Source organism: Macaca fascicularis, chromosome 1 (assembly GCF_037993035.2).
Source record: "Macaca fascicularis isolate 582-1 chromosome 1, T2T-MFA8v1.1".
Classification (NCBI taxonomy): domain Eukaryota; kingdom Metazoa; phylum Chordata; class Mammalia; order Primates; family Cercopithecidae; genus Macaca; species Macaca fascicularis.
In genome coordinates this window covers 170,455,417-170,482,438 of record NC_088375.1, presented here as the reverse complement: position 1 = coordinate 170,482,438, position 27,022 = coordinate 170,455,417, and the positions used below count along the sequence as shown (strand labels likewise).

At 37.4% G+C, this 27,022-nt stretch overlaps 1 protein-coding gene across 1 annotated transcript in view; it reads left to right on the top strand.

Annotated features, from left to right (window-relative positions):
- The first annotated feature begins 673 nt into the window (after positions 1 to 673).
- UBE2U (ubiquitin conjugating enzyme E2 U) overlaps positions 674 to 27,022 on the top strand; it is a 65,653-nt gene continuing 39,304 nt past the window's right edge. The window contains exons 1-6 of the mRNA XM_045389907.3: positions 674 to 1,161; positions 2,678 to 2,759; positions 3,818 to 3,910; positions 7,771 to 7,868; positions 11,845 to 11,962; positions 17,581 to 17,629. Of these exons, the coding sequence (XP_045245842.2) occupies positions 1,096 to 1,161; positions 2,678 to 2,759; positions 3,818 to 3,910; positions 7,771 to 7,868; positions 11,845 to 11,962; positions 17,581 to 17,629 (506 nt within the window). The 5' untranslated portion in view covers positions 674 to 1,095. The remainder of the gene's footprint in view (positions 1,162 to 2,677; positions 2,760 to 3,817; positions 3,911 to 7,770; positions 7,869 to 11,844; positions 11,963 to 17,580; positions 17,630 to 27,022) is intronic.

Below are 27,022 nucleotides of genomic sequence, written 5' to 3'. Positions count from 1 at the left end.
ATAGAAGGTCCTGTGGGATCACAAAAGAAAGGATCCCTTAAAGAGTCGTTAAAATCTGAAAGATGAGTGAGTGAAGGGGAAATGAGTGCTGAAGGAGTAGAAGGAATGTGGTAAAGGCCTAGGTAGCAGGAACAGCAAGTGCGAAACTCTGTGGGAAGAGATGGGAATCTGAGAAATTTTAAGGAGTTCCCTGTTTCTGGAGCACTTTCCTAGGATGATCGTAAGATTTGATGACATAATAGCATGCACCACTACTGTGAATGGTAACTCGCCATGTAAGTTAAGATATTGTTATGAATAAGGGCAGACCTGTACCTGCCAGACTGAATTCTGTAGACCTTCAATTTCGACTTCCCATTTCTTTTGATATTCAAAGAAAAAGGAAGGATAATTTCGAAGGGGGACATTGTGTGATGGCTTCTGTGACTTACACACTGGGTCCTGGGAACTCAGCCCATCCTCTACATTAGTTGTGTAGAGTGCATGTTGGTGGGCTGAGAAGGCGTGGTGTCGCCTTGACCACGAATCTCATTGGCCTTTCAAAGGGGAAACTGTTGTAGGATTGGCTGTGGAGAAATCAAGAGGCCTGCCCCCTGCCGCTGATTGGGTGACAGCGGCCAACCCCCTGCCTCTGTCTCGCGGCTGCCCCACGGGGGCTCGTTGCTTGGCAACCGATTTGCTTCCTCCTGTGAGTGGCTGCGGGATTGCACCTGTGAAGCGGAGACAACCTGCTAGGATCTTGGCAGGCGTACACCGCTCACTCCCACTCAGGCGCCGACGACTCGGGCTTGTCTCCGTTGCTCATCCAAGTTTGTCTTGAGACTGGGCTTTGAGCTGGCACTGCAGTGAAACGCCGCAGATGAGGAAGTGCCCAAGTTTTCCTTCGGGAACTGCTCGTTTAGAGGAGTCAGGAGTAGAAGTCATCGTTATATCCCAAATTTAGAAGCCACTTATCTTGGGAGCGTTCCGAGTCTAAAAAGCAAGTAACTTATGTCAATTTACTAAGTGTGGGAAAGTGACCCATAACTTCAAATATCCGCCTCAGAGTAAACCTGAGGCATTTGGGGACAAGTGCCAGACACTCCGCTGCCTGTCATGCACGGCAGAGCTTACCTCTTGCTGCAAAGAGACTTCTATGATCTCAAGGAGAACAATTATAAGGTAAGTACTGGGCACGTAGAGGAATGTGTTTCATTGTGCAACAATTTTTAAGAGGCAGTTTAACCAATGTTTATTCTATAAGTGATAATTTAGTTAAACCTGATTTGCAACTACAGTATTGTTATTTAATGAATCCATTTCACTAAAGTAATGTATTTCATATTAATAACAATTATTATTACTTCAAAATAATAATGCTTAACTTTATTGAACATATTTTGCGGAGTAATTTAGGTGGATCTAGGCACTGAATATCAGGGTCTGTCATGTAGCTAGTGACTAGTAGGTGCAGGCTTATGCTCATTGATTCTAATACTATACAATAAGTAGTATTTCATTTTACCTACCAAAAACCTAAGCCTCAGAAACATTCTGTAAAGATTTGACCCCATGATTCCATTATAGGGTTTTCGGACTTCAAAGCCCTAGTTCTTAATTCTTGTGTTCCACTACTTACTGTCTAGTGCACTTTTACCAGCATGACACATAAATGCCTTCCCTTTATAGTTTTAACACAAAAGAAGCAATGTCCTTGGCCTTAATGCCACCAATGAGGTTATCAATGTCCATGGGTTCCACAGGCTGATTTACGGAAAATGAAAAATGGAAGAGGGGGCGAAGAGGGAGAGCTTAAGGGAAATAATAGAAAGAAAGCTGTCCATGGAAGGTATAGAGTGCTTCCCACAGTTGCTTCAGATGTAGTTCAGTGGCATTGTTCAGTTTTTACCTTTGCTATAAAAGTACTGCCTTCACTGGAGATGTTAGGAACAATTATGGAGTCCAACAGCAAACATTCCAGGGGCATGGACCTAACATTTGATATTGTTTCTGCTCATCCTGAGCTTTGTAGTTCTTTGTTGAAAGAGAATCCAATGAAGGAATATGTAAATGTAGATAATAGAGAGACAGTGCTCACCCAGACAAGCACTAACATACTTAATAACTATGTGGGTGCTCAGAAGTGTTTTTGTGTGTATGTAAATGTGTTACTTAACATAGTTCATAAGGTTTTCTATGAAATACATTCTTGTCCCTCCATTGGAACAATTCCTCAAGTATAGTAAAACTTTGCTTTTATATACAAGTCTAATTTTGGATTTTTTCTTAATGAAAATGTTCCCACTTCATGCCTTTCATATAGCATTCATATAGCTATAAAATGTTTTGAAGAAACATGCACTTTCCAACTATTTCTTTCTTTTAAAATTTGAATCTTAAGTTGGTTATTGATTTATACAAACAGTATATAAGCCACACATCCTAATCTTGACTTTCTAGTCCCACTTGTGATTTCCACACTTATGATTTATTTTTATTTACTATTGTATATGTTTTCTTGGATCTATATTAACTTCTGTGTAATAAGACATATAACACTTCCCCAGAGCAGCAAATAAATAAAGTTATCAAGAAAATTAGAGGTTTTAGAATTCAGTGTGACCTGGTATATGATTTTCAAAACTTCAATAAATACTTAATAAGTTTTACCTGATTTAATTTTGTTTTTAACTTCAAGGGCATCACTGCTAGGCCTGTAAGTGAAGACATGATGGAATGGGAAGTCGAAATTGAAGGTCTACAGAATTCAGTCTGGCAGGGTTTGTATTTTCAAAACCAATCTATTTTTTTAAAAGTCTTTATACCATTATTAGCCCATCCTCTTTTTATGTAGGATAAGATTGCATTATATAAATTTCCTGAAATTCTTCTTTGTATGCATAATAAGTTTGTATTATACCAGTTATCTAAAATTCTAAAAATATTCCCATTATTTTTTCATTATGTGACTTTTTTTTGCCATGTGTCAACATAGATGGAAATTTGGGGTATTTTTCTTTATGCCAAATCTTAATTTTATTACATTTTTAAGAAGCAGACACAATAAAACATATCAATTGAGAATATCTTCTGTCTTCCATTAGCTCAGGTACTAACTATCAAAATTCCTATTGGCTTCGAAACCCCGCAGTTACTTCTCATTTTTTCCTTTATGACTTTCCCCCAAATTTTCATAAATCAAAAAATCTCAAGAACACTAAGCCACTATAAACTTTAATGATCATGTTTTCTTTCAATCATGGATTCATAAGATAGATTCCTTGAGTGAGGTAGGGGAGAGAAGCACATCAGCTGATAATTACAATAAAATATACATTTTATGGATTTTGAACAGAATGCCAAAGAGGAAGAGGGTTAGTTAATTATGCCTGAGGGAGTCAGGAATGTCTTCCCAAGGAGATCACATTTGAGTTGAGTCCTGAAGAATGTGTAAGAGTCTGCCAGGTTCAGAAGAAGGAAAAGGAAATTCGGGCAGAGTAAACAGCACAGCAAAGACTTGTAGACAAGAAAGGGTGTAGCAGATTCTGGGAATGTGAGTTCAGTCAATACGAGATACAATAGAAGGGGTGGATGTTAGAGGGACAAAGGTAGTAAATGGAAAGGACTAGTGGGAAAGAGACTGAAAACATATGATTATAATAGATTGTGAATTGTCTGTTATACTATCCAGAGGAGTCTGTGCACTCTATGAATCAATTTACTTAAAAATAAAACTGTGCAAAGACTAAACCATATGGAGAAACTCCAGTGTTAATCAGGTTACAGTTAATCAGTACAACATGACACTTTATTAAAAATGTTTATTTCTATATTATAGGTTTAGTCTTCCAACTGACAATACATTTTACATCGGAGTACAACTATGCTCCTCCAGTTGTGAAATTTGTAACAATTCCTTTTCACCCAAATGGTAAGAACTAAATGACATTTTTATCATTAGAGGCTTTGTCCCTATTATCCTTGTTTCTTATAATAATCATGTTTCTTTTTAAGAACTTTATTATGATTCTTAAAGTAACAACTCTCTTTGGGGAAAATATGAAAAGGCTGGAAAAAATTAACGATCACCTTAAATCCTAATGCAAACAGAAAATACTGTCAACATTCTGCCAAATTTATTTTCTTTTTTTCTATGTATGAGTTTTTTCTATACAGTTGAGGTATTACACATGAATTTTTGCCTCTAGGTTTTTAATTTTATTTATTTTATGATTTTTTTTGAGACAGAGTCTTGCTCTGTCGCCCAGGCTGGAATGCAGTAGTGTGATCTTGGCTCACTGCAACCTCCACCTCCCAGGTTCAATTGATTCTCCTGCCTCAGCCTCCCCAGTAGCTGGGACTACAGGCATGCACCACCACACCCGGATAGTTTTTGTATTTTTAGTAGAGACAGGGTTTCACCATGTTGGCCAAGCTGGTCTTGAACTCCTGACCATCCTCCCGCTTTGGCCTCCCAAAGTGCTGGGATTACAGCCATGAGCCACTTCACCTGGCCTAGGTTTTTAATTTTAAAACTACATGTCTTTTTGCTGCACTATTAAACATTCTTCAAAAGATCATCTTAAATGGTTCAACAATACACTTCACCATTCCTGTACTGTTCAATATTTTAGCTGGATCTAGTTTTTCATCATTATAAAAAAATGATGCACTGGATAGATTAACTTTTTTTTTTTTTTTAAAGGTAAGTTAGATTGCTACTTAAAGTTATACACAAAATGAATTCCTGAAGGATCAAAAATCTAAAAATTTTAAATGCTGGAAAAGAAGGAAATCTAATAGAATTTTTATGGGCTTGGTGAGGAAGACCTTTCTCTGCATGATAAAACCCAGTAACTGTTTGGAAAATATGACACATTAAACTGCAAAACCTGTTAAAACTTCTCTACAGCCCAGGACATTATACTCAGAGGTCAAAGACACTGACTTTTGCAAACTGAGGGAAAATATTTGCAATGCATATAACAGAATATGTATATCATATGAAGAACACTTGTCAATCAATAAAAAACATAAAGCAATAAAAAAATGGATAAAGGCTATAAACAAACACTGGATAGAATAAACAACAAAAATAAACATAAAAAGATTATCAGTCTCACTAGTAAGAAAATAAAAGCAAATTAAAACTAAAAATATTGTTATTTACCACATATTCCTAAAATGTCAAAAGATAACATACATATTTAGTAGGCATGGGTAGACATTGTTCCTCTGATATAATCATGACCTTTTGAGGAAGTAGTGTGACAGTTTCGAATCAGATACAAAATGCATATATCCCTAAATTCCCATAATACCATGTTTATAAACTGTTCTGTAGAAATATTGGCACAAGTGTGCAAGAGTATGTTATATTTAAAGATGTTTATTCCCACCAGGCTCAGTGGCTTATGCCTGTTATCCCAGTACTTTGGGTGGCCGGTGGGGAGTATTGCTTGGTGCCAGGAGTTTGACACCAGCCTGGGCAACATAGTGAGACCTGTCTCTGCAGAACATAAAAAAGTTAGCTTGGCATGGTAGCATGTGCCTGTAGTCCCAGCTACCTGGGGGGCTAAGGTAGGAGAATTGCTTGAGCCCACGAGGTCAAGGCTGCAGTGAACCATGATTGTCCCATTGCACTCCAGCCTGGGCAAGAGAGCAAGACCCTGTCTCAAAAAAAAAAATGTTGATTCTCAATAGCAATATGAGAAAAATGGAAATAACTTCAATCTCCATTAACATAGGAATTTTAAGTGAAATATCCTACAGTTACATGTATTGCTTCTAAACAGAATGAGGAAGGTCTACGAACCTTTTAGGTCTAGGTCATTGCTATATCTTTAGAATCTTCACTGCCTGGCATATAGTAGGTATTCAGATATTTTTTGAATAAATATTTATGTCCAGAAATATGTTGAAAATACATTGTTAAGTGAAGAAAGACTTTGAACAATAAAATTTAAAATATGCTTCCATTTAATAAACACACACATAAGGTTGTGTATACATATATATGTTTGTGTGTATATTTGTATAGACCAACTGGTAATATTGGTCTTAAATAGTAGAATTAGTAGGCAGGGGAACATTCACATTTTACATTAGATTTTTTATGTTATTTTTTCCCAAGTACATTATTTTATTGTAATTAAAACCTATTTTTGGCATCTACAACACAAAATTAATTACATACATGTGCTTTTATTTGTTTAAAATAGTTAGAATTATTGGATTAAATTTAATGCGGGGGATATTCTTATCCCCTAGTCCTCATCCCTCCCACTTCCATAAAGTAGAGGGAACTTTAGTCTCTAGGAGGGAAGGTATAGGAAACTTGTGACTGCTCTTTTTTTCCTCCATCACTCCTCCCAGAAGTCACTTATCTGATTAGGGAGATGAAGGAAAGAATTGAGCATGCGCGGCCCAGAATTTTCTCAACACTCTCTCTTTCTAACCATCCTGGGTACGGTCTCTTTTTCTCCAGGCAGGAAACTTAGGCAGGCCTTCGGTTTGGGAGTTAGGTTCAAATCAGGGGGACTTTTGTGGCACCTGATTAAAGCCATTCATCAAGTGCATTCTCCATTTCAGTCTTATGTACGATGTAGCTGATGTTTTTACTTCCACCTTTCAATACTTTGATCTATTTTATAATTACATATGAACTTGTGGGGAGAGAGGGGTTAGTTACTAGCTTTCAAACACCCCCCCCACCCCGCAAAAAAAGATGGCTATGTACAGTTTTAAGTCTTTATATAAAAAGCTAAATTGCCTTTCAGTGGTATTTATACTCCCACCAAAAACTATATTAAAGTTCTCATTTTAGCACCTTCCAATTCTGGCCATTGAAACTTTGAAGAACATTTGTTTGCCAATTTGATAAGAGTCTTGCTATTATTTTAATAAGCACTTCTTTGAATACTTGAGACGTAAACATTCCCCACATTTGTTGATTCTTATTTTGTGACTTATATGATACAGTTGACAATGTTATCACATTGTCCTAGATGTTGCAAATTTTCCTGTAATTTGTCATTAGAGATTTCCTCAAAATTGTCATTAATTTTCAATTTTGTTTATGCTGTTTTTTCACATCTGGGATTTAGAGACTTTTGTGATTTAAAATAAATTTATATTTAAGATATATTAGTCTTGTCCTTTGAGGTTTTTGCAATTGTCTTTCATCTTAGATGATCCTTTCCCAAAAGAAAATAAAAGTCATTTTAAGTTTCTTCATTCTAGAGTTTTTATTTTTCTTATTTAACTCTATTCTTTTATTTTTTCAAACACTAAATTGATTAACTGTGTTAGGGCATAAGTCAAGCTGCTGTATATCTTTCCAACTTAATATAACAGGCCAAGGCTGGAGGGAAGTTGTGCCCATCCTCAACGTGAGGATTTCATTTCTGGGACTAAGGCATTTACTGTTTGTCACCATTTTCAGTCAGGGGGAAGGGGGGAAAAAAGAAGGAAAACCAGCTTTCTTTAAAAAATGACTCAGAAATTGCACACTTATCCTTATATCCCACAACAAAAACTTAGTGCCACAAGGCCACATCTTGCTAGAGCAGAGGATAGGAAAAACAGTAGGGGCACATATGTATTCAGCTAAAACAACATGGTAATGGGTGGGAACCAAGGATGGGTATAGTGCTTCTCATTACAGAGAGAAGAACTAGGAAAAAGGAAGAGTAAATGCAGATAAATTTTCTGGCTTATCATTTTGATGTTTGTAAGTTTTAAATAATAATTTATTTTATATGCCAATATTAATGTATTATTTTAATACAGTAGACCCACATACTGGTCAGCCCTGTATAGACTTTTTGGACAACCCTAAGAAGTGGAATACAAACTATACATTGAGCAGCATCTTACTTGCCCTACAGGTAAGGATGGATTTCATATAATCCTCACTTTAATACTTTTAATTACCCTAATTATTCAAACTATAAGGATTAAAATATACAATGAATATTTAAGTGTTTAAAGAATTTGAGACGCTTATTTAAATCCATACTTCTATATGAAGGCTACAAAGTGGAACTTACTTAAATTATAAAGACTATTATTTTAAAATGAAATAGATAATTAAGGTCCCTCAAGACCAAAGAATACATATCTTATAAAAGAAGAAAATAATTATTTAGATGGTTTCAATTCTGAAAAATATAACCTTAGGTTTCCTTTTGGCTCCTAACTTCACTTACTGGTGTTGAACAAGCCTCTTAGATTGTTCTTCATTTACAGGCCTTGCCTTCCTGAGAGAGGTGGATCCAGTGACTACAACTTAAAACGTTCACTTTTGTTTTTAGTTTCTGACAGCGCTAGTTAGCTACTTTCTGTCTCATTAGTGCTCATATCAAACCCAGTGAACAATTATACTAAGGATTTTCTCCTCTTCTCAGATGCCTGTTTCTCAAATGCCACATTTACCCACTGGACCCATGGTCCTTAAAAGCATACCTCAGTGTTGTACTATTTCTTTTCTTTTTCTTTCTTTCTTTTTTTTTTTTTTTTTGAGACAGGATCTTGCTCTGTCACCCAGGTTAGAGTACAGTGGCACAATCATGGCTCACTGCAGCCTCAACCTCCTGGGCTCAAGCGATTCTCCCACCTCAGCCTCTCAAGTAGCTGGGACCACAGGCATGTCCTACCATGGATGGCTAATTTTTTAAATTTTCTCTAGAGACAGGATCTCACTATGTTGCTCAGGCTGGCCCTGAACTCCTGGGCTCAAGTGATCTTCCCACCTCAGCCTCCCACAATGCTGGAATTACAGGCAGGAGCTACCACATCCACCCAGTGTTGTGTTGTTTCTGATCCTTAAAAAACTCTTCTTTCTCATCTGATGCTAAAATGAATTATTTCAGTGACACTTGCTTTGACCACTTAGATCTAGTGTAGCAATAATCTATCCATGGAACTACTTATCACTAATAATATCTGGAGATAGATAATTGCATTTTGATTATCTAGAATACTTGGAATATAAAATATTCTGGCATCATTGAAATTTTTAATATGGAATTATAATATAAATTGCATTTCTTCTATTTCTTATATTTGAAAATAAATAAAATAAAACTTTTCTGGCTAGTCATCTTAGCATACTAAGTAAAATATAATCTTTAGGAAAGATTCAATGTTCAGTTCATTCCTTCATTCTACAAATATGTATTGAGGATCTACTTGTGTGAGGCTGTGTTCTAGGAAAGAGACATTTGAGCAAAAGCTTTAAGGGAGTGAGTGAGTGTGATATGCAGAAATCTGGGGTTAATCCTTTGAATGCCTTTAAACTGAGACATACTCTGATTTCATCCACCTAAACTAGAGTCTGCCCTAAGAATAGCAAAATGATCCCAAAATGTAATGAGTAAGGGCAAACTAGAATGAGCTGGTGAAAATTTTGAATTGAAGAATATTTGATAAAAAGAAAGTGTGGGGCTCTGAGTTAAGATTGCCTGGCTTCACATCCTGGTTCTGTCACTTGATACCTTTGTACCATTGGACAAATTTTCCCACTTCTCAATGCCTCAATTTATTCATCAGTAAAACGGGGCTGTTGTTACCTCATGTAACCTGTGATGAGGAAATCAATTAATGCATGTAAAGAATTCGGAACTGTGACTGGTCCAAGAAAATAACTCAATACAGGTTGAGTATTTCTTATCTGAAATGCTTAGGAATTGGGAATTTTTCCAATTTTTGAATATTTGCATTATATATACTTACCATTTGAGCATCCCAAATTTGAAATTTTGACATCTGAAATGCTGCAGTGAGCATTTCCTTTGCACATCATGTCAGTGCTCAAAAAGTTTTGAATTTGGGAGTATTTAGGATTTCAGATTTTCAGATTTAGGATGCTGAACCTCTAGTTAGTTAATATTATGATTGTTCTTACTATTAAACAGTAATGCAAAGTGACACCAAAGGGTTACCAAATATATCATGGAAAGCCAGTACAGTTTTGTCTTTTTATTTTTCAGAAACATTAATAAAACAAATATGCCCACATTACAAAAGATTTTTAAGATAATGGGAAGGAAAGGAAAATCACTGACAATTATAAAGAAAACCCTTAACTCTACTGTTACTAGGAAAGAGCTTTCTGCTCTTTTCTCCTGTGTTTCTGTCTGAAATCTTTTGGTGGATCCCACCTTCTCCACAGGTGTAAGCTCTAGTTCTGTTGCACATCTAATCCTCACACCTAGACTCTCCCTAACACACCAGGAAATCCTGCTCATACTTATATCTTCATGCATTTCTGCACTCACATTGCTTGGTTCAATTCAGATCAAAAAACATCCATAGAATTCTAAAGTTACCTTAGAAATGGCCAGTCTCCAGCTCCTCTCTGCCTGGCAACTCATTTTCTCCTCCCCTCTTCCTCAGTCTGTCCAGCAAGCAGCTGTTCATGTTGTTGTGAGAGTTAGATCAAATGAGTCTTCCTCTAGGATACCTTTTCTGATTTATTTTCCTAGGCAGAATTAATAGCTTTGGTTTTGAGGGAGCTTCCTTTGCCACACACCCAACAGTACCCTAAGCAGATTTCTGTTAGAATGCTAATACTATAATGCACACACTGCTTACATATATGTCTTCCCCATTGGACTACAAGCTTCCCCAAATCAGGAAACAGGTCTAATTCATCCTTGATTTCCCAGAGCATACCAAGGACAATGCTGACATTTGGTAGATATTAAATAAAATGAATGAATGAATGAATGAATGAATGGATGAACCTGAATTTTTACATCGTTGTGATTATGGTGTGGATATTGCCACATACTTAACAATAAGAATACATTCTGAGAAATGAGTTGTTAAACATTTAATCATTGTTTGAAAATCATGGAGTGTACTTACACGAACCAAGATGGTATCCCCTGATACATACCTAGGCTATGTTATAGCCTGTTGCTCCTAGGCTACAAACCTATATACAACATGTTACTGTACTAAACACTATAGGCCATGGTAACACAATGGTAAATATTTGCGTATCTAAATGTAGAAAAGGTACGGTAAAAATTTGGTATTATTATCTTACAGGACCACCATGATATATGCCGTCTGTTGTTGAGTGAAACATTATTATGTGGCACATGGCTATATAAACCATTTTTTTCACTTAACATTGTCTCTCAAGTAACTTCCATATGGTTATAATCAATACTTTAATATTGACCTTCAATATTCCTTTGAAGGTCATTGCTGCACAGTAGAACTTTCTGCATTGATGGAAATGTCCAATATATCTGCACTGTTCAATACAGTAGCCACTAGTCATATGTGGCTACTGAGCACTTGAAATATTGCTACAATGACTAAGGAACTGAATTTTTAATTTTATTTAATTTTAATTATTCTAAATTTAAATAGCCACCTGTGACTGTACCTACGGTGATGGGCAATGCAAGTTGAGACCATAATTACTAATTACTTCTTTCTCAATAACAAATGAGATACATTTTCAATTATCACAGTTATTCAAGGGGAATGTACTTGAAATGTTGTTTAAAATATTTTGAAGTTTAAGTACACTAACCACCATCAACTAAAATTTTTATAATCTTAATTTAAATTCAATTTAAATGTATATGATAGGAAGGAATAAGTTACAGAAAGGACCTTGTAACTTTTTTTTGATCTATCATAGTTTTATACAGTACATTCATGAACCTAATGTTAGGTTTCTTGAGAGTACAGACTATGTCTCATGTTATTTTTTAATCTATCTCCAGATCCATACTAGTAAGCATTTAATAAATGCTTATTGAAAGTTGTATATATTGGTTTGTCTTTTTGCTCTAAAAAAGTTTACTTTTGAAATTATATGTTGTCTGTGTTTTCCTATAGGTTATGCTTTCCAATCCGGTGCTAGAGAATCCAGTGAATTTGGAAGCAGCCAGAATACTGACTAAAGATGAATCTCTGTACAGAACAATTCTAAAACTTTTCAACCGGCCATTACAAAGTAAGAAGTACCTACTTTGTCAGGTGCAGTGGCTCACGCCTGTAATCCCAACACTTTGGGAGGTCGAGGTGGGTGGATCACCTGAGGTCAGGAGTTTGAGACCAGCCTGACCAACATGGAGAAACCCTGTCTCTACTAAAATACAGAATTAGCCGGGCGTAGTGGCGCATGCCAGTAATCCCAGCTACTCAGGAGGCTGAGGCAGGAGAATCGCTTGAACCTGGGAGGCAGAGGTTGCGGTGAGCCCAGATCATGCCATTGCACTCCAGCCTGGGCAACAAGAGTGAAACTCCATCTCAAAAAAAAAAAAAAAAAAAAAAAGTAACTAGTTTTTGTTATTTGGCAATTATCAATTATACATCAAACATTTATAGCATAGTGATCTAGGAAATAGTTGTTATATAAGGGAATATTTGAAATATTTTCTGTATCCATTTTCAGTAATGAAATGGTATTAAGATCTCTCGTACTGTAACTCTTTGTCAAACCAACCAATGCGATCCTTTTTTAAAGATCATCAAAGATCTTAAGCTGAGTGTCTTTGACTGCTATGGTCATATGTATGGATGGTGCCAAATGAAACTAGTCTACCCATCATAAAGATATGACATCTAATTTTAACTCTTCAATCTGTAATGAGCCTTTCCCAGACTTCACCTACAGTACTCCAGATCCTACTGATTTGCACCACTTTTCTTCTTGGTTAGCAAGATGTCAACTTTTTTTCTCCAGAGAGTTCCCTCCCCAGGAATTCCTTCTAAGAGTCCACGTGGAAATAGAGCCTGAAGCTCTTCAGTCTTTCCGCTCTACTGGGCAGTGTTTTCCTGATACCCTTGGTGTCCTGCCAGCAGCTTCGTTGTGACTCTTAACTCCATTGTCTCCATGGCCCCTGTGCTCTCTCTGTCTCTCTCTCCAGGTAGTAGAGCACTGCTTCTGGCTTCTTGTGCACAGAAGGGTTTCCCACAAATGAGAGCTGGGGCCCTACTGACATAGTTATTTCCTTTATATCCTGCCCCATCTTCTTCTGGTAGCACACAGCAACCTTGCAGAGTAGCTGGTATCATTACCTTCCCAATCAACAGGACTTGATTTCTTACAGTACTTTTTCTCTCAGATTTCCATTGTTTCTTTTTCTATTTCCCTTCCAGGACTCCCAATCCATTAGCTAGGTCTGTATAATAGTGACCGAGCTCATTTGCTCCTCCTCCTCAAGGTTTTTGGGTCTGATACAAATCAAATGGTGTTGACCAAGCATCTTTCCAGTACCACAGAACTTTATTCTATGACAAAGTTCTTGAGGGAGCTATTTGATCACAAGCTTAATGCAAAGCAGTAATAGAAAATTCCTTTCTTCTAAGTATGTGTTATATAATAATTTAACCCTTCTCTGACTTGGTAGGCTTTCATCTGGAATACAGTAGGCTCCACTTGGAGCCTCGCATTTCTAAAGGCTGAAGAAACTGTATATGTTTAGCCAATGGAAGAAAAGATAAAGGGCAGTTGTAAAAGCTGTTTTCAAATATTTGAAGGGATTTCCTATGGAAAAAGGAGACTTCTTTTGGGTTGCTTGAGAAAACTAACACAGGACAAACACTAGAGCTACAAGTCAGTCCATACTTTCCCAGGCCTGCTGGGATGTAGCAGAACTGAAGTTCAGAATACGCAGGCTTGGCCCTGCCTTGTGTCAGAACATACCTTAAATATATCAGGGACTTTACTACATAATCAGTTGTCTGGAATTAATTTTATTGTCCTATGTCTAAGCCTGGTATGTGATATGTAGACATGTAAATGTTGCTCATTACCCAAACTTTTCCCCAACATTTGTTATGTTTGCCTACCCTGAACAGCTAGGTCTTTGCCTCGGTGTGTTGGCAAGAAGACCAAGTTCTAAGCTCAAACCCAGTGTGGAGGTCCAGTGACCTTCCCGTTTCCTGACAGCCTCCTTTCCTTGTGGCCTGGCCCCTTTTCCTTTCTTAGGGTGCTCACATACCCCAGACTGCCTGAGAACAGTCCTGGTATAATTATTTCCAGTACCTCCTTTCACTTACAATGTACCGGTTTGAACAAACAATTATATAGCCAGTTGGGTGCCCAGCTGATCTTTCCTAAAGGCAAATGACTCTATAGTTGTGCCATTCTCAATGGTAAAGTCCATCCAGGTCCCCAGTTGGCCAAATATGAGGAAGAATTGTTTTAAACAATTCAAGTTGCTTAAAAGAATGGACAAGGCCAGACTGGCAGTTAGTAAACTCTCTATTACTAAAGGTGTTCTTTTGTAACTAGTGTTTATTTGATAGAGCTAAATGACCATTTTTCAGAGATGTTATCAAAGGGCTCTGGTGCCAAGAATTGGATAAGGGGACCTTTTAAATACCTTCCAAAGTATTGTTCAACTAGTTTATGAAAACTCAGAGGAGGAAGGTCTGGAGACAATGTATAACAACTGTTTACCTCATAGATTCTGAGTATTGCTACTTACTTTCTAATTTGTTATGAGCTTTCATATGAGGTTTCATGTGAGCAATTATCTGCCCCTTTTTTCAGTTCATCCTTGTGAATTTTGATTTCTGTATAGTTGTATTATCAAGTAATATTTACCTTCTGTTTGTCATAGTTGTTTCCATAGTTTAAAACAGAAGTTTCATATAATTTTTAAAACCTTTGGTTGAAGAAAAATACAATAGTATAAAAAGAGTAAAGCTGAGTGATGGTAGCTAAGCCTGAGGTAATTTTTTCCTAGCCAAGTATATTCCTATAGTTTTTCATAAAAAGGAGGATCATCTAATATATTTCAGATGCTTATCTAAATAAGCTATAATTGACATGAGTCATAATACTACAATAAAGGAGAATATAGAAATATTAGGGAGATTATAATACTAATTTGTGTGATATACTTTTTAAAAACCTGATAATTCTACAAATACATCACCTTCTGCTTGTGATTAGGAGAATGTTATGACAGACATTTGATTCTTTTCCAATTCAAGCTCCCAATTCGTTCACTGGGTTTTAAAAAATCCTTTTAATAATAGAGCAATTTTAAAGCAAGTTGTCCCTACAATTGAAGCAGGTGGTGTCTCATAGGATTCCAGGCTGCCATTTCTTTTTAAAGTGAGTATATTTCTTTGGTTAGGTGTAGGAATACCCTTCCCCCGAGAAATACACTTTCTGGGTGTCAGGGGAAGACAAAATTTAGTCCAGTAGCATTGCTCACTTGTTACAGAACATGAGGTTTAGCACCACCATTCAGAACCAGTTTTGTTGTTGATGATTACAGTTTTGTTACAGATACTCTGTTACTTACAAATGTCATAAGATACTGAAAAACTGAGTTTAACAGCGTGGCAGAGTGTGGATCTATTTGCTTGGGTTACATACCTCTTTTTTCCTGTTGCATTTCGCTATACCAGATAGTCCAGTCACTTTTCAGCAACGTTTCTAAGTTGCTAGCTTTAACGAGAAATGTTAAGTATTTATTTTCTATCAAAAAATATATGTTTATAGTTTTAGAGGACACATAATAGGAATTGGTTTTTAATGAAATATGTCCTCTATCCCTGACTGTTGCCTGCAGAGGCAACAATAGCTTTCAACACATTTAGCTGTTTGGTCTGGCATTTACCACCACATTTCTAAGTTGATTCTATACTAATATTTGTAGGCTTTTCGGTTTTAGATATTATTTATAGACTTCATCTTATAAAATACAAAGATTTTGCTTTTATACTACCATTCCTACGCACATTTCCTCTCCCCCATTCTCCTAATATGAGTTGGCTACATTAATATGACTTTATAAATACTTGTCACAGATGAACCATAAATGGTTATCTTTCTTTTCTTGTACAAAAGGTCTGATTTTACATTCCTTTGTTTTTTTGTGTATACACTATCTTTTCTTCTTCTAAACTTCCTGAGAAAGCTGGAACACAGCTCCTAGGCATTCAATCAGCATCGAGTCTGTTTTGTTTTTGGAGCCCTCTTTCCTGTGGCACTCCATCCTTCCTCTTCTTTTCTGAATTGGCAGTTCTCTTGCAGGTGTGCTGGGATGGCCTTTTTGGTGCCTGCTGGGTAGGAGCTCCTGCTGGCTGCTCAATCCCACATTTTCCTTGTGGTTGGTTTTGCTCCTTCGTTTTGTTGGAGCACATTTTCTAGGAGCTTCCTAGTATGTGGAAGCTTAACCTTTTATAACTTCACATGCCTAAAAATGTAATTACGTTACTCTCATATACTCATAGTTTGGTTAAATTTTAGTTTGGAAATAGTTTTCTTTCCAAATTGTAAATACTTTACTACATTTTAGTTTCTAGTGTTGCTCTTGAGAAGTCTAATTTCATTCCAATGTCCAATTTTTCACCTGTGATTTATTCTTTTTTTCTGGAAGCTTTTTAAACCTTCTTTTTATTCCCAGTGATTTGAAATTTTGGATAATATTTCTTTTTGTATTCTCCCCTTCCCTGCCTCCACATTACATAGGGCATTTGATAAACTATTGAAATCTCAATCTCTAATCGTTCAGTTCTGGAAAACTTTCTTATGTGATTTCTTTTATAATTTCTTCTCTCTTCATTTTCCCTATTGTCTCTTCTAGATCTGCTCTGATTTGAATGTTGGGTCTATTGATCTGATCCTCTAATTTTTTGAAACCAAATTTCTCCTATTATCCATCTCTTTGTTCATTGTATATTCTGGAAGATTTTAAGAAAAATGTTTCTGTTTCCTATTTTTCTCTTTTTTGTGGTTAGGATTGTTCCCTTTTATGGTATTGACCTTGCTCAAAATATCTAGTGATCTTTAACTATTCATTCTTATGATGGACATGTGATGAATGGACTATTAAAAAGACTGAAAGTTCTGAATACAGGCTGGGCTTGTTGACAGTTTTATTTCATTGTAGAATTATTCAGTGAGAACCTGGCCATTTCATTAGACTTAACTATTTCTCCTGAGAGGAATCTGTCAGTCCTGTGGGGGGAGGGAGAGAGAGAGAGAGAGAGAGAGAGAGAGCACAAGTACAAGCGAGAGAGAGAGAGAGCACTGCTAATACACTGACAGCTGGACGAGGGGAGAGAATTAGGAGTCTTGTCTGTTCAATATGATTTATTCCATTTTCGGTTTCTTATCATACTCCTGTCCTGTTTTGTTGCTACTGTCCTCCAGTCCTGAGTCTCTCTGGCCCAGTTTTTCCAGAGGTTAAATATCTTCCTTCCTGCCTGAGCAGTGGTCATCATCTGGTCGCACAGGATGAGGGTATAAGTCTTTGGTGTCTGTGCTCTGCCTCTCACCCCTCCTTCCAGAGGTATCTGGCACCTTCAATTCATGTACTGTTTCTCAGGTTCTGAAGTGTGAATCCATTTACTTTTTATTGGTCTCTTCTCATCATGCAGTTTTTTGTTTTCAAATTTCTATGGCCTGCTAAGACAGTTACCACTTGATATCTGCTTTCTATCTTGAAAAATTTTCTTGTCATCTTTCTTTTGCTCTCCTTGAGATTTTATACCTTATTTTTATTCCTTTATTACCATTTTACTGAGGCTTTGGAAATAGTGCACATAAAGCCATATATTCCATCTCCAAGTAAACCAGAATCTTTTCATATTTTTTCTTTACAGTGAAAGATGACAGCCAGGAGTTACCTAAAGACCCACATAAATGTATCGGGTAAGTTTTTCTTTATACAATTTTATGTTGCTTTATTTACCAAAAGGACTATGTAAACTATGTTTTTCATCATAATTAAATCTTTGTTTTTAACTTAGAAATATCTTACAATATCTTTTTAAAATATTGTTTTCAGAAAGAATGTGGAAAATTTTGAATTCTTTCTAGTTGAATTAAAATTAAATGTAACTATATGATATATGATCTCACCTTTTTTTTTTTGAGATGGAGTTTTGCTCTTGTCGCCCAGGCTGGAGTGCAATGGCTCAATCTCAGCTCACTGCAACCTCGGCCTCCAGGGTTCAAGTGATTCTCCTGCCTCAGCCTCCCAAGTAGCTGGGATTATAGGCACACACCACCATGCCTGGCTAATTTTTTGTATTTTTAGTAGAGACGGGGTTTCACCACGTTGATCAGGCTAGCCTTGAACTCCTGACCTCAGGTGATCCACCCGCCTCAGCCTCCCAAAGTGCTAGGATTATAGACATGAGCCACCGTGTATGGTCAATCTTGCCTTTTTTTTTATTTTTGAAAAGAGAAGAATGTATTGTTAAGAAAATCAGCACAGATCATTATAGATCACAAAAATTCAAGCAGTTTAGGAGAAGATAAGGTCTAGATAAAAATGGTAAGAGTTAGGGCTGAAGCCATTGTATCTTTTGGGAGACAGCCTATAAATATGGCATCGGTTCACCTTGAACACCTGAACAAGGTATAGGCCTAGAAACACACATATGGTTCTGCGGCATTTAATTTCTTGAGCATTTCCATCAGCTTTATCTTGATAGTTAATCAGATTTAGACAACAGCCAATTAACTAGTGTTGTAACAGTGTTTACTTTAGCTCCTATTTCCTTGACTAGCTCTGTATAAAAGTTGAGTAAAATTAGATAACATGGCCGGGAGTGGTTGCTCACGCCTGTAATCCCAGCACTTTGGGAAGCCAAGGTGGGCGGATCACGAGGTGAGGAGATCAAGACCATCCTGGCTAAAACGGTGAAACCCTGTCTCCACTAAAAATACAAAAAATTAGCCGGGCGTGGTGGCGGGCGCCTGTAGTCCCAGCTACTTGGGAGGTTGAGACAGGAGACTGGCATGAACCCAGGAGGCAGAGCTTACAGTGAGCTGAGATCACGCCACTGCACTCCAGCTTGGGTCACAGAGCGAGACTCCCTCTCAAACAAACAAACAAACAAACAAAAACTTAAGTGGCTTATCTTCATGAAAATATGTTGAAAAATTGCAGAAAGGTAAGCATAATCTAGTTACTGGTACACTAAGTTGGTATTCAATAGAGGGCATTGCTGCCCCTTAAATGCTTCAATGTGTTTGACCATCCTGGCACAAAATAGGCCTATGATAAATAATCATTCAATGCATAAAGGCGGGTTTATCACCTAAAACATGAATGTCCCTAGATATCAAAAGTTATTACTCTTTTACTGCAAAAAGTTATTACTATTTGCAGTTCATAAAGATACAGTGCCTGTGTTTACTAATAAGGCAGCAAGAACACAGCAGAAGACCTTCTGTGGTCTCAGCTTCAGCAGGTCCTCTGAGCCAAACCAAGGATAAATGGTGCTAGAGTCAGGTCCGATTTGTGGTATTCACCTTGTGCCAGCCTGAACTTCCTAGAGAAGACTTACTAGTAGTACTTACTTGAGGCAATGCAGCCTAGATTTCAATGATGCTCTAGACTCATGCTGTGTATCAGGCTGCACTTTATTGTGTGTCCGTGAATTCTAATGTTTACCCCTGGTACATTTGCTCTGAAATAGAGCTCAGCTATGTCTCGTTCTCAGTTTTTAAATAATGCATTCACAATGAGGTCTTGCAGAAATTATTCAAAGAAAGATGCTGCTGTTAATATTGTGTATCTAGTGCCATATGCTTAGAACTTTGCGTTACTTCATTGGCTGGAAGAACTGGCATGGCTGTAGAAATGTATTCCAAAGATATATCCAGGCAGTTGGACGCCCTGTTTCTAAAAGACATAGTAAAACTCAGGCAAGGTCTATTCAACTGGGTGCAATATAGTTGGGGGAATCTAGTTGATGTTCAGGAATTCAGGGTGACTTGAATTTGTGCTAGTCATCTGGGATATTTGCAGGGTCTATAGGATACCACTTATAAGCAGGTTTTCAGTCCTTGGGAGAACAGCTACTTATCCATGTACTTAGAATGAATTCACTGAGCATATGCTGTATGCCGGGGACTGTGCCCCAGTGTGAGGATACACACCTGATTAATATGTTATCCCTAACCTCACAAGATTTATATTCTAGCATTGGAAGGCCTCTTCTTTTTTCCCCATTCCATAAATGCAAATTATTTGTTTTATTTTGTATTAATTGTTGCATGGTATAAGAAGATGTTCCTCTTCTGAAAGGGAGTCAGTGCAAGAAGTAGGCCTGTCGATCCATTAGGTCAATGTAGACAGTATTTGCCACCAGAGAATGTAGTTGGAAGACCACAGGGAAGGTATCAAGATCGTGGCTAAGGGAAGAATGCTGAGGGCAGATTGAACCATATCTAAAATGAGTCATATTTAGCAGAAACCTTTTCCCATGTGGCTTTTATTTTTTCTAGGCTTCCTTCAGAGGCCTTCAGTTTTTCACTAAGTCATCCATCTCTGGAACCACCTCTAATAAATAACAGCCTCTTTTCAATGCAATCAACATTTTATTGGGTCATGACTGTTTATTGTTGTGGTACATAAATATAATATAGTAAGTGCTGTGATAGAGGTAAGATCAAGATGCTGGGGGAGCACAGAGGAAGAAACATCTTACTCAGGCTTCCCAGGGATTGGGAGAGGAATACATAAAGACAAGCTTTCAGAGGAGGTCATGCCAAAGTGACTTCCAAAGGCAGAATAGGGATTCACCTATGCACTGTGAGGCCAGGGGATCCTAGACGGAGGGAACAGTACATTCAACAGGAATGGAACTACAACAGGACACCTTCCCAACAGCCTGACCCAGGGGAATGCACTTTGACAACCTCAATAAAAAGTTAAAATGAATCATGAATGCCAGGGGCAACCAAAATAAGATCATCAGGACCTGAGATAAAAACTAGAAGAGGAGAGGGAGGGGAGGATTGGTTGCTCGATAATCAAGAGAGGAGACGAAAATGAAACATAGCTGGTGAACATGCTAAATATACAACTGTGTGAGAGTGGCTAAATCATTTAAAGGGGCAGGCACAAGGCAAAACTTGAGGGACACAGACAGAAGAGTGTAACATTTGCATTTCCTATTAAAAATCCTAAGACAAATGTGTGCCTTCAACACAGCATTTCCACTTCTAGAAACTTTTCTTTAAAGATATATTTAAACAAATATAGAGATTCCAAAAATGTTCATCATACAATTACATATCATGAGAAATTGAAAACGAAATGTCCAACAAAACTGACTGATTAAATAAATATTGGTTTAGGCAATAATGTCCAAAAAGCAGCCTTTGGATATGATTCTGGAGACATATTTGCTAACATTAAAAGTAAGCGGGCCGGGTGCAGTGGCTCATGCCTGTAATCCCAGCACTTTGGGAGGCCAAGGCAGGCGGATCACCTGAGGTCAGCAGTTTAAAACCAGCATGGCCAACGTGATGAAACCCTGTCTCTACTAAAAATACAAAAATTATCTGGGCATGGTGGCGCATGCCAGTAATTCCAGCTATTAGGGAGGCTGAGTCAGGAGAATCGCTTGAACCCAGGAGACAGAGGTTGCAGTGAGATTTCGCCATTGCACTCCAGCCTGGGCAACAGAGCGAGACTCTGTCTCAAAAAAAAAAAAAAAAAAAAAAAAAAAAAAAAAAAAAAGTAAGTGAAAAGTTGGACACAGAAATTCAGTGTTGCAAGATGAAAAAGTTCTAGAGATCTCTTGCACAATAACGTAACTACACTTAACACTACTATACACTTAGAAATGGTTAAGAGGATAAAGTTATGTGTTTTGCCACAATAAAAAAGTAAATGAAAAGAGTGCATTATAAAATACCGTATATGATATTATCTCTCTCTCTCTCTCACACACACACACACACACACAACTGAAAGGCATTTCTAGAATAACAAGCAAGAGAATCCCAATTCTTCCATTCACTATGTAACTAAGAAAAGTTAATTTCTCTGTGTCTCAATTTCTTTATATATTAAATGCTGGTAATAATAGTAGTGATTTCATAGAATTGCTATGAAGATTAAATTAGTTAAGTACATAGAAAGTAATTATAATAACTTCAGTCAAAGATAAGTCAAGAACCATTATGAAGTAAACTTGTAAATGGTATTATCTTGAAAAATCAAGTTTTGTGAAATTGAAAGGAAAAAGGAGTAAAAAATTGGGAGAGTAATGTGAAGACCCTAACTTGAGTATTTGCATGGTGTGGTAGAGAATCAGTAAGAAGGCTGCTGTTGCTAGAACACAGCAAGGGGGAAAAGAGAAGAGAGGTAGATGGAGGTAAGAGAAGTAGGCTGGGCCAAATCACTTAGGATTTTATAAACTGTGTAAGGAATTTAGATTAATTTTATTATACCAGGTAAGGAAATTGGGACACTCTTGAACAACTTTTAGGAAAGGGAGAGACAGAATCAAATTTAACTTTTAAAGGGAGTACTTTTAACTGCTATGAGAGCAATGGTTTGTGAAGGATCTAAGGTGGAAGCAAAGAGAAGAGTTATTAGGTTATTTTGGTTGATCAGGGGCAAGACAGTGGTGGTTTGGTCAAGAGTTTGGGCGTAGGTATGGAGGAGAAGAAATGAGTGGATTCAAGGCTTGCGCTGAAGGAGAATTACTGATTCAATGTGGGGTGTGAGAAAAAGTGGGACCAAGGATAATTACTAGATTTGGGGTTGAACTGGGTGGATTCTGCTGTTATTTACTGAGATGGAGAAGACTGAAAGAAGACACCATTGACTCAAATTAAGATGAATAATTCCATTTGTTGGTAAAGATATGGAGTCATTGGAGCTTTCATACATTGTTGCATATCTTGTTTTATCACTTTACATGCCCACAACCAGTTTGAAACACAGTTTAAGTTTCTTATAATGTCAAACATTACCTTTCCTATAATCCAGTAATTCTACTCCTATTTACCTAAAAGAAATGAAAAATATATGTTCATAAGAAGACTTGAACACAAATGTTCATAGCAGCTTTATTTATAATATCTCAAACTAGAAACAACCAAAATGTCCATCAACAGTAGAATGCATAAATAAATTGTGCTGTATTAATATATAGAATACTATCAACAAATAAAAATGAATTAATTATTGATGCATGCAACAATCAGGAATAAGTATGCAGGCATTAAGCTGAGTGGAAAAAAAACCCACAGTAACAAAAGAGTATATACTGTATGATTCAATTTATATGAAGTTCTAGGACAGGAAAAACTAATCTGTCAGACTAATCAGATCAGTGATTGCCCAGAATGTCAAGGGAGATTGACTGGGAAGGGGCAGTAGGAAACTTTCTGGAATAATGAAAATATTCTACATCTTATATGAGGTAATGGTTATGCAGATGTACACTTTCATATCAAAACTCATCAATCTGTACACTTAAAACATGTGTATTTTATTGAGTGTAAATTATGCTGCAATAACATTTATTTTAAAAAGCTATTCAAGCCAGGTGAGATGGCTTGGGCCTGTAATCCCAGCTATTTGGCCAAGGTAGAAGGATTGCTTGAGCCCAGGATTTCAAGACCAGCCTGGGCAATGTGGTGAAACCCATCTCTTAGAAAAAGAAGAAGATATTCAATTATCTTTAAAACTGTCTTATATTTCTAAAGTTGTTTCAAAATAAAACTTTTTTTTTTTAAAAGGTATTCAAACCTTTTCAGTGAGTAGAGAAAATGACTATATTTCCAAACCTCCAAACTCAGATTCTAAAATCTGAGATTACTACAAGAAAGGAAATTATAGGTCAATAACTTTTATTAGCATAGGTGCATAAATTCTAATCAAAATATTAGTGAATTGAATTCACTGATAAAATGGGATAACAATGACCAAATGGGTCTGATTATAAGAAAGCAAGGTTGGTTTAATATTCAAAAATCAATTTGTGTAACACATTTACTAGCCAAATAAAGGGAAAAGCCATAAAATTATTTCAGTGAATCCGGTAAAAGTATTTGTTAAAATTTAACACCCATTCATGATAAAAATTCTTAGGAAACTGAAATAGAAATTCCCTTATTGCAGTAATAAGAATCTACAAAAGTCCAACAGCCAACCCCCTAAAATGTGAAATGTTGAATGCTTTTCTCCTCAGTTTAGGAATAAGGTAAGTATGTCTACTACCACCACTTCTATTCAACATTGTACTGGAGGTCCTAGCCAGTGCAATGAAGCAAGGAAAAGAAATAAAAATTTTAAAGTTTGAAAAGGATGAAGCAAATTATCTTTATTCATAGATAACATGCTTATGTGCATAGTGAAATCCAAATGAATATTTAAAAACTTGAAAATTCATTAGTGAATTTAGCAAAGACTCATGGTATAAGATTAAAGTTAAGATTAAAAATTAACTATGTTTCTATATACTCATAATCAATAGATAGAAACTGAAATTTAAAAAATACCACTTACGGCCGGGCGCCGTGGCTCATACCTGTAATCCCACCACTTTGGGAGGCCAAGGTGGGCAGATCTTCTGAGGTCGGGAGTTCGAGACCAGCCTGACCAACATGGAGAAACCCTGTCTCTACTAAAAATATAAAATTAGCCAGGCATGGGTGGTGCATGCCTGTGGTCCCAGCTACTCAGGAGACTGAGGCAGGAGAATCGCTTGAACCTGGGAGGCAGAGGTTGCTGCAGTGAGCCGAGATCGTGCCATTGCACTCTAGCCTGGGCAACAAGAGCGAAACTTCATCTCAAAAAAAAAAAAAAAAAAAAAAAAAAAACCATTTACAACAGCATCAAAATGTAACGAAACATGTACAAGACATCTATACTGAAAACCACAAATATTTCTGAGAGAAAATTTAAAAGACCTAAAGAAGTAGAAATATCCAATGTTTGTGGCTTGGGAAAAACTCAATATTATTATATTGTCAGTTCTTCCCAAATTAAACTGTAGATTAAATTCAATCTCAATCAAAATCTCAGCAGTTTTTTTTTTTCTGGAAATTTGTAAGCGGGCTCTAAATATATATCTAAAAGTGCAAAGGACATAGAAAAAGAAGGCAATTTTGAAGAACAAAGTTAGGGCATTGATGCCCCTAGATATTAAGATGTACTAGAAAACGACTATAGCTTTGCTCTAATTGGATCTTTTTAGGCCAAGTTCCTGTTCCTGAATTAGGCACCATGGTCAGACAGCCCTGAACCCATCAGGCTCTAATTTGGAGCCAGAGGTGGGGTCAGTCCCATCAGAGTGTATGGTATCTACATAATGGGGGAAGAATGCAAGAGCTGTTGAGGAGGCAACCACAGTGTCCACTATGACAACCTTCAGATGCAAAATATTTTTACTGGACCCAAACTTTGATGAATAAGAGTTTGACAGGCACAGAGGAGACGAGTCTCTAGAACAGCTTTCACGGAAAGAGGAGTGTAATACCATGGTATGCTTGGATTAGTAGGAAATTCTGTGTGATGGAGCCTCTGGATGTGGGGATGGATAACAGAAGAAAAGGATGGAAATGGCCAGATGGTGAAGAGCCTCAAGTTCTATTTGAAAGTATTTAGATGTTTTCATATAGAATTACATAACCAAATATGGTTTTCTTTTTCTCTCTCTCTTTTTTTAAGACAGAGTCTTGCTCTGTCGCCCAGGCTGGAGTGCAGTGGCATAATCTCAGCTCACGGCAACCTCCACCTCCCAGGTTCAAGCAATTCTCCTGCCTCAGCCTACTGAGTAGCTGGGATTACAGGCATGTGCCACCATGCCCAGTTATTCTCTCTCTCTCTCTCTCTCTTTCTCTCTCTCTCTATCTCTCTTTCTGTTTGAGTCGGAATATCACTCTATCTCCAGGCTGGATTGCAGTGGCGCCATCTCGGCTCACTCCAAACTCTGACTCCCTGGTTCAAGCAATTCTCCTTCCTCAGCCTCCCAAGTACCTGGGATTACAGGCACATGCCACCATGCTCAGCTTATTTTTGTATTTTTAGAAGAGATGGGGTTTCCCCATGTTGGCCAGGATGGTCGCGATCTCCTGACCTCGTGATCCGCCCACCTCAGCTTCCCAAAGTGCTCAGCCTACAGGCGTGAGCCACCACACCCGGCCTAATTTTTGTGTTTTTAATAGAGACGGGATTTCACCATGTTGGCCAGGCTGGTCTCGAACTCCTGACCTCAGGTAATCCTCTCACCTCAGTACCAAATGTGGTTTTCAAGCAGAGGTATGATAACCTAGAATAGGGAGAGTCAGGGGTAGAAAAACTACAAGGAAGCCGTTTAGAGTTAACAGAGAAATGATGAGGTACTTATCAAGGCAATGGAGACCAGCTGACACTTAAGTGCTGAAGAGGCGCTAAACTTGGCTCTTTTCATGCATGATTTCATCGAATGCTCACAACAAGCACTTGAGAATGTTTTATCTCCTGATTTTATAGATGGGGAAACAGACCTTGAGAGTTTAGGTAACTTGCTCCAGACCCACACACCTAACAAGTCGAAGCGCCAGAGGGTTTTAACCCAGGCCAGCTGATTCCAGACCCTGCACTCTTATCCATGATACTAAACAACTAGGTCATGATAGACAGGAAGGTTCCAACCACAGATATTTAGGCGTTTAATTGTTAGGCTTTGGTTGTGGCTGGGATGTTGCTTCCATGAAATAGTACTGCCATGATTTTCTTCTTCCCCTAATGAACCTTTCTCTTTCCTTCACTGGCTCCTCTTAATTATAAGTTGGTTTCTGCTCTTTCTTTTCAAAATACTCACTAACTTTTTTGCAGGTGGATTTCTCTAGTAGCTTCCTCTATCAGTGATTTTGTTGATTTGACCCAAATCTCTTATTTCTAATCTCAGGTTCTTAATCACACTCCTGAAGATCATTTTGACTTGTCTGTACTATCATCACCTGAAATCTAGAGCTAAAATTAAACTCATCTTTTACTTCAGTTTCTCTTGATGCTTTCTATTAACAGCAAAACTAATCAGACTTCTGGGCTTTAGAAGAATATTTGACTGTAATATTCCTTCACTTTTTACACACTGTCAGGCAACCAACCAGTCCAGTCAATTTTTTAGCATTGCCTTCAACTCATCTCCTCCCTTTCATAACCTTTGCTGCCACTCTGCTATTAGCTCTCAGTAGCTCATCCCTGAATTACTGCGTTTGCTTCCTATCTGGTCCCCTGGCATTTAATCTTCCTTCTATACTCCACCCTGCGTATTACTTTCAAGGAAAAGTCTTGCTCCA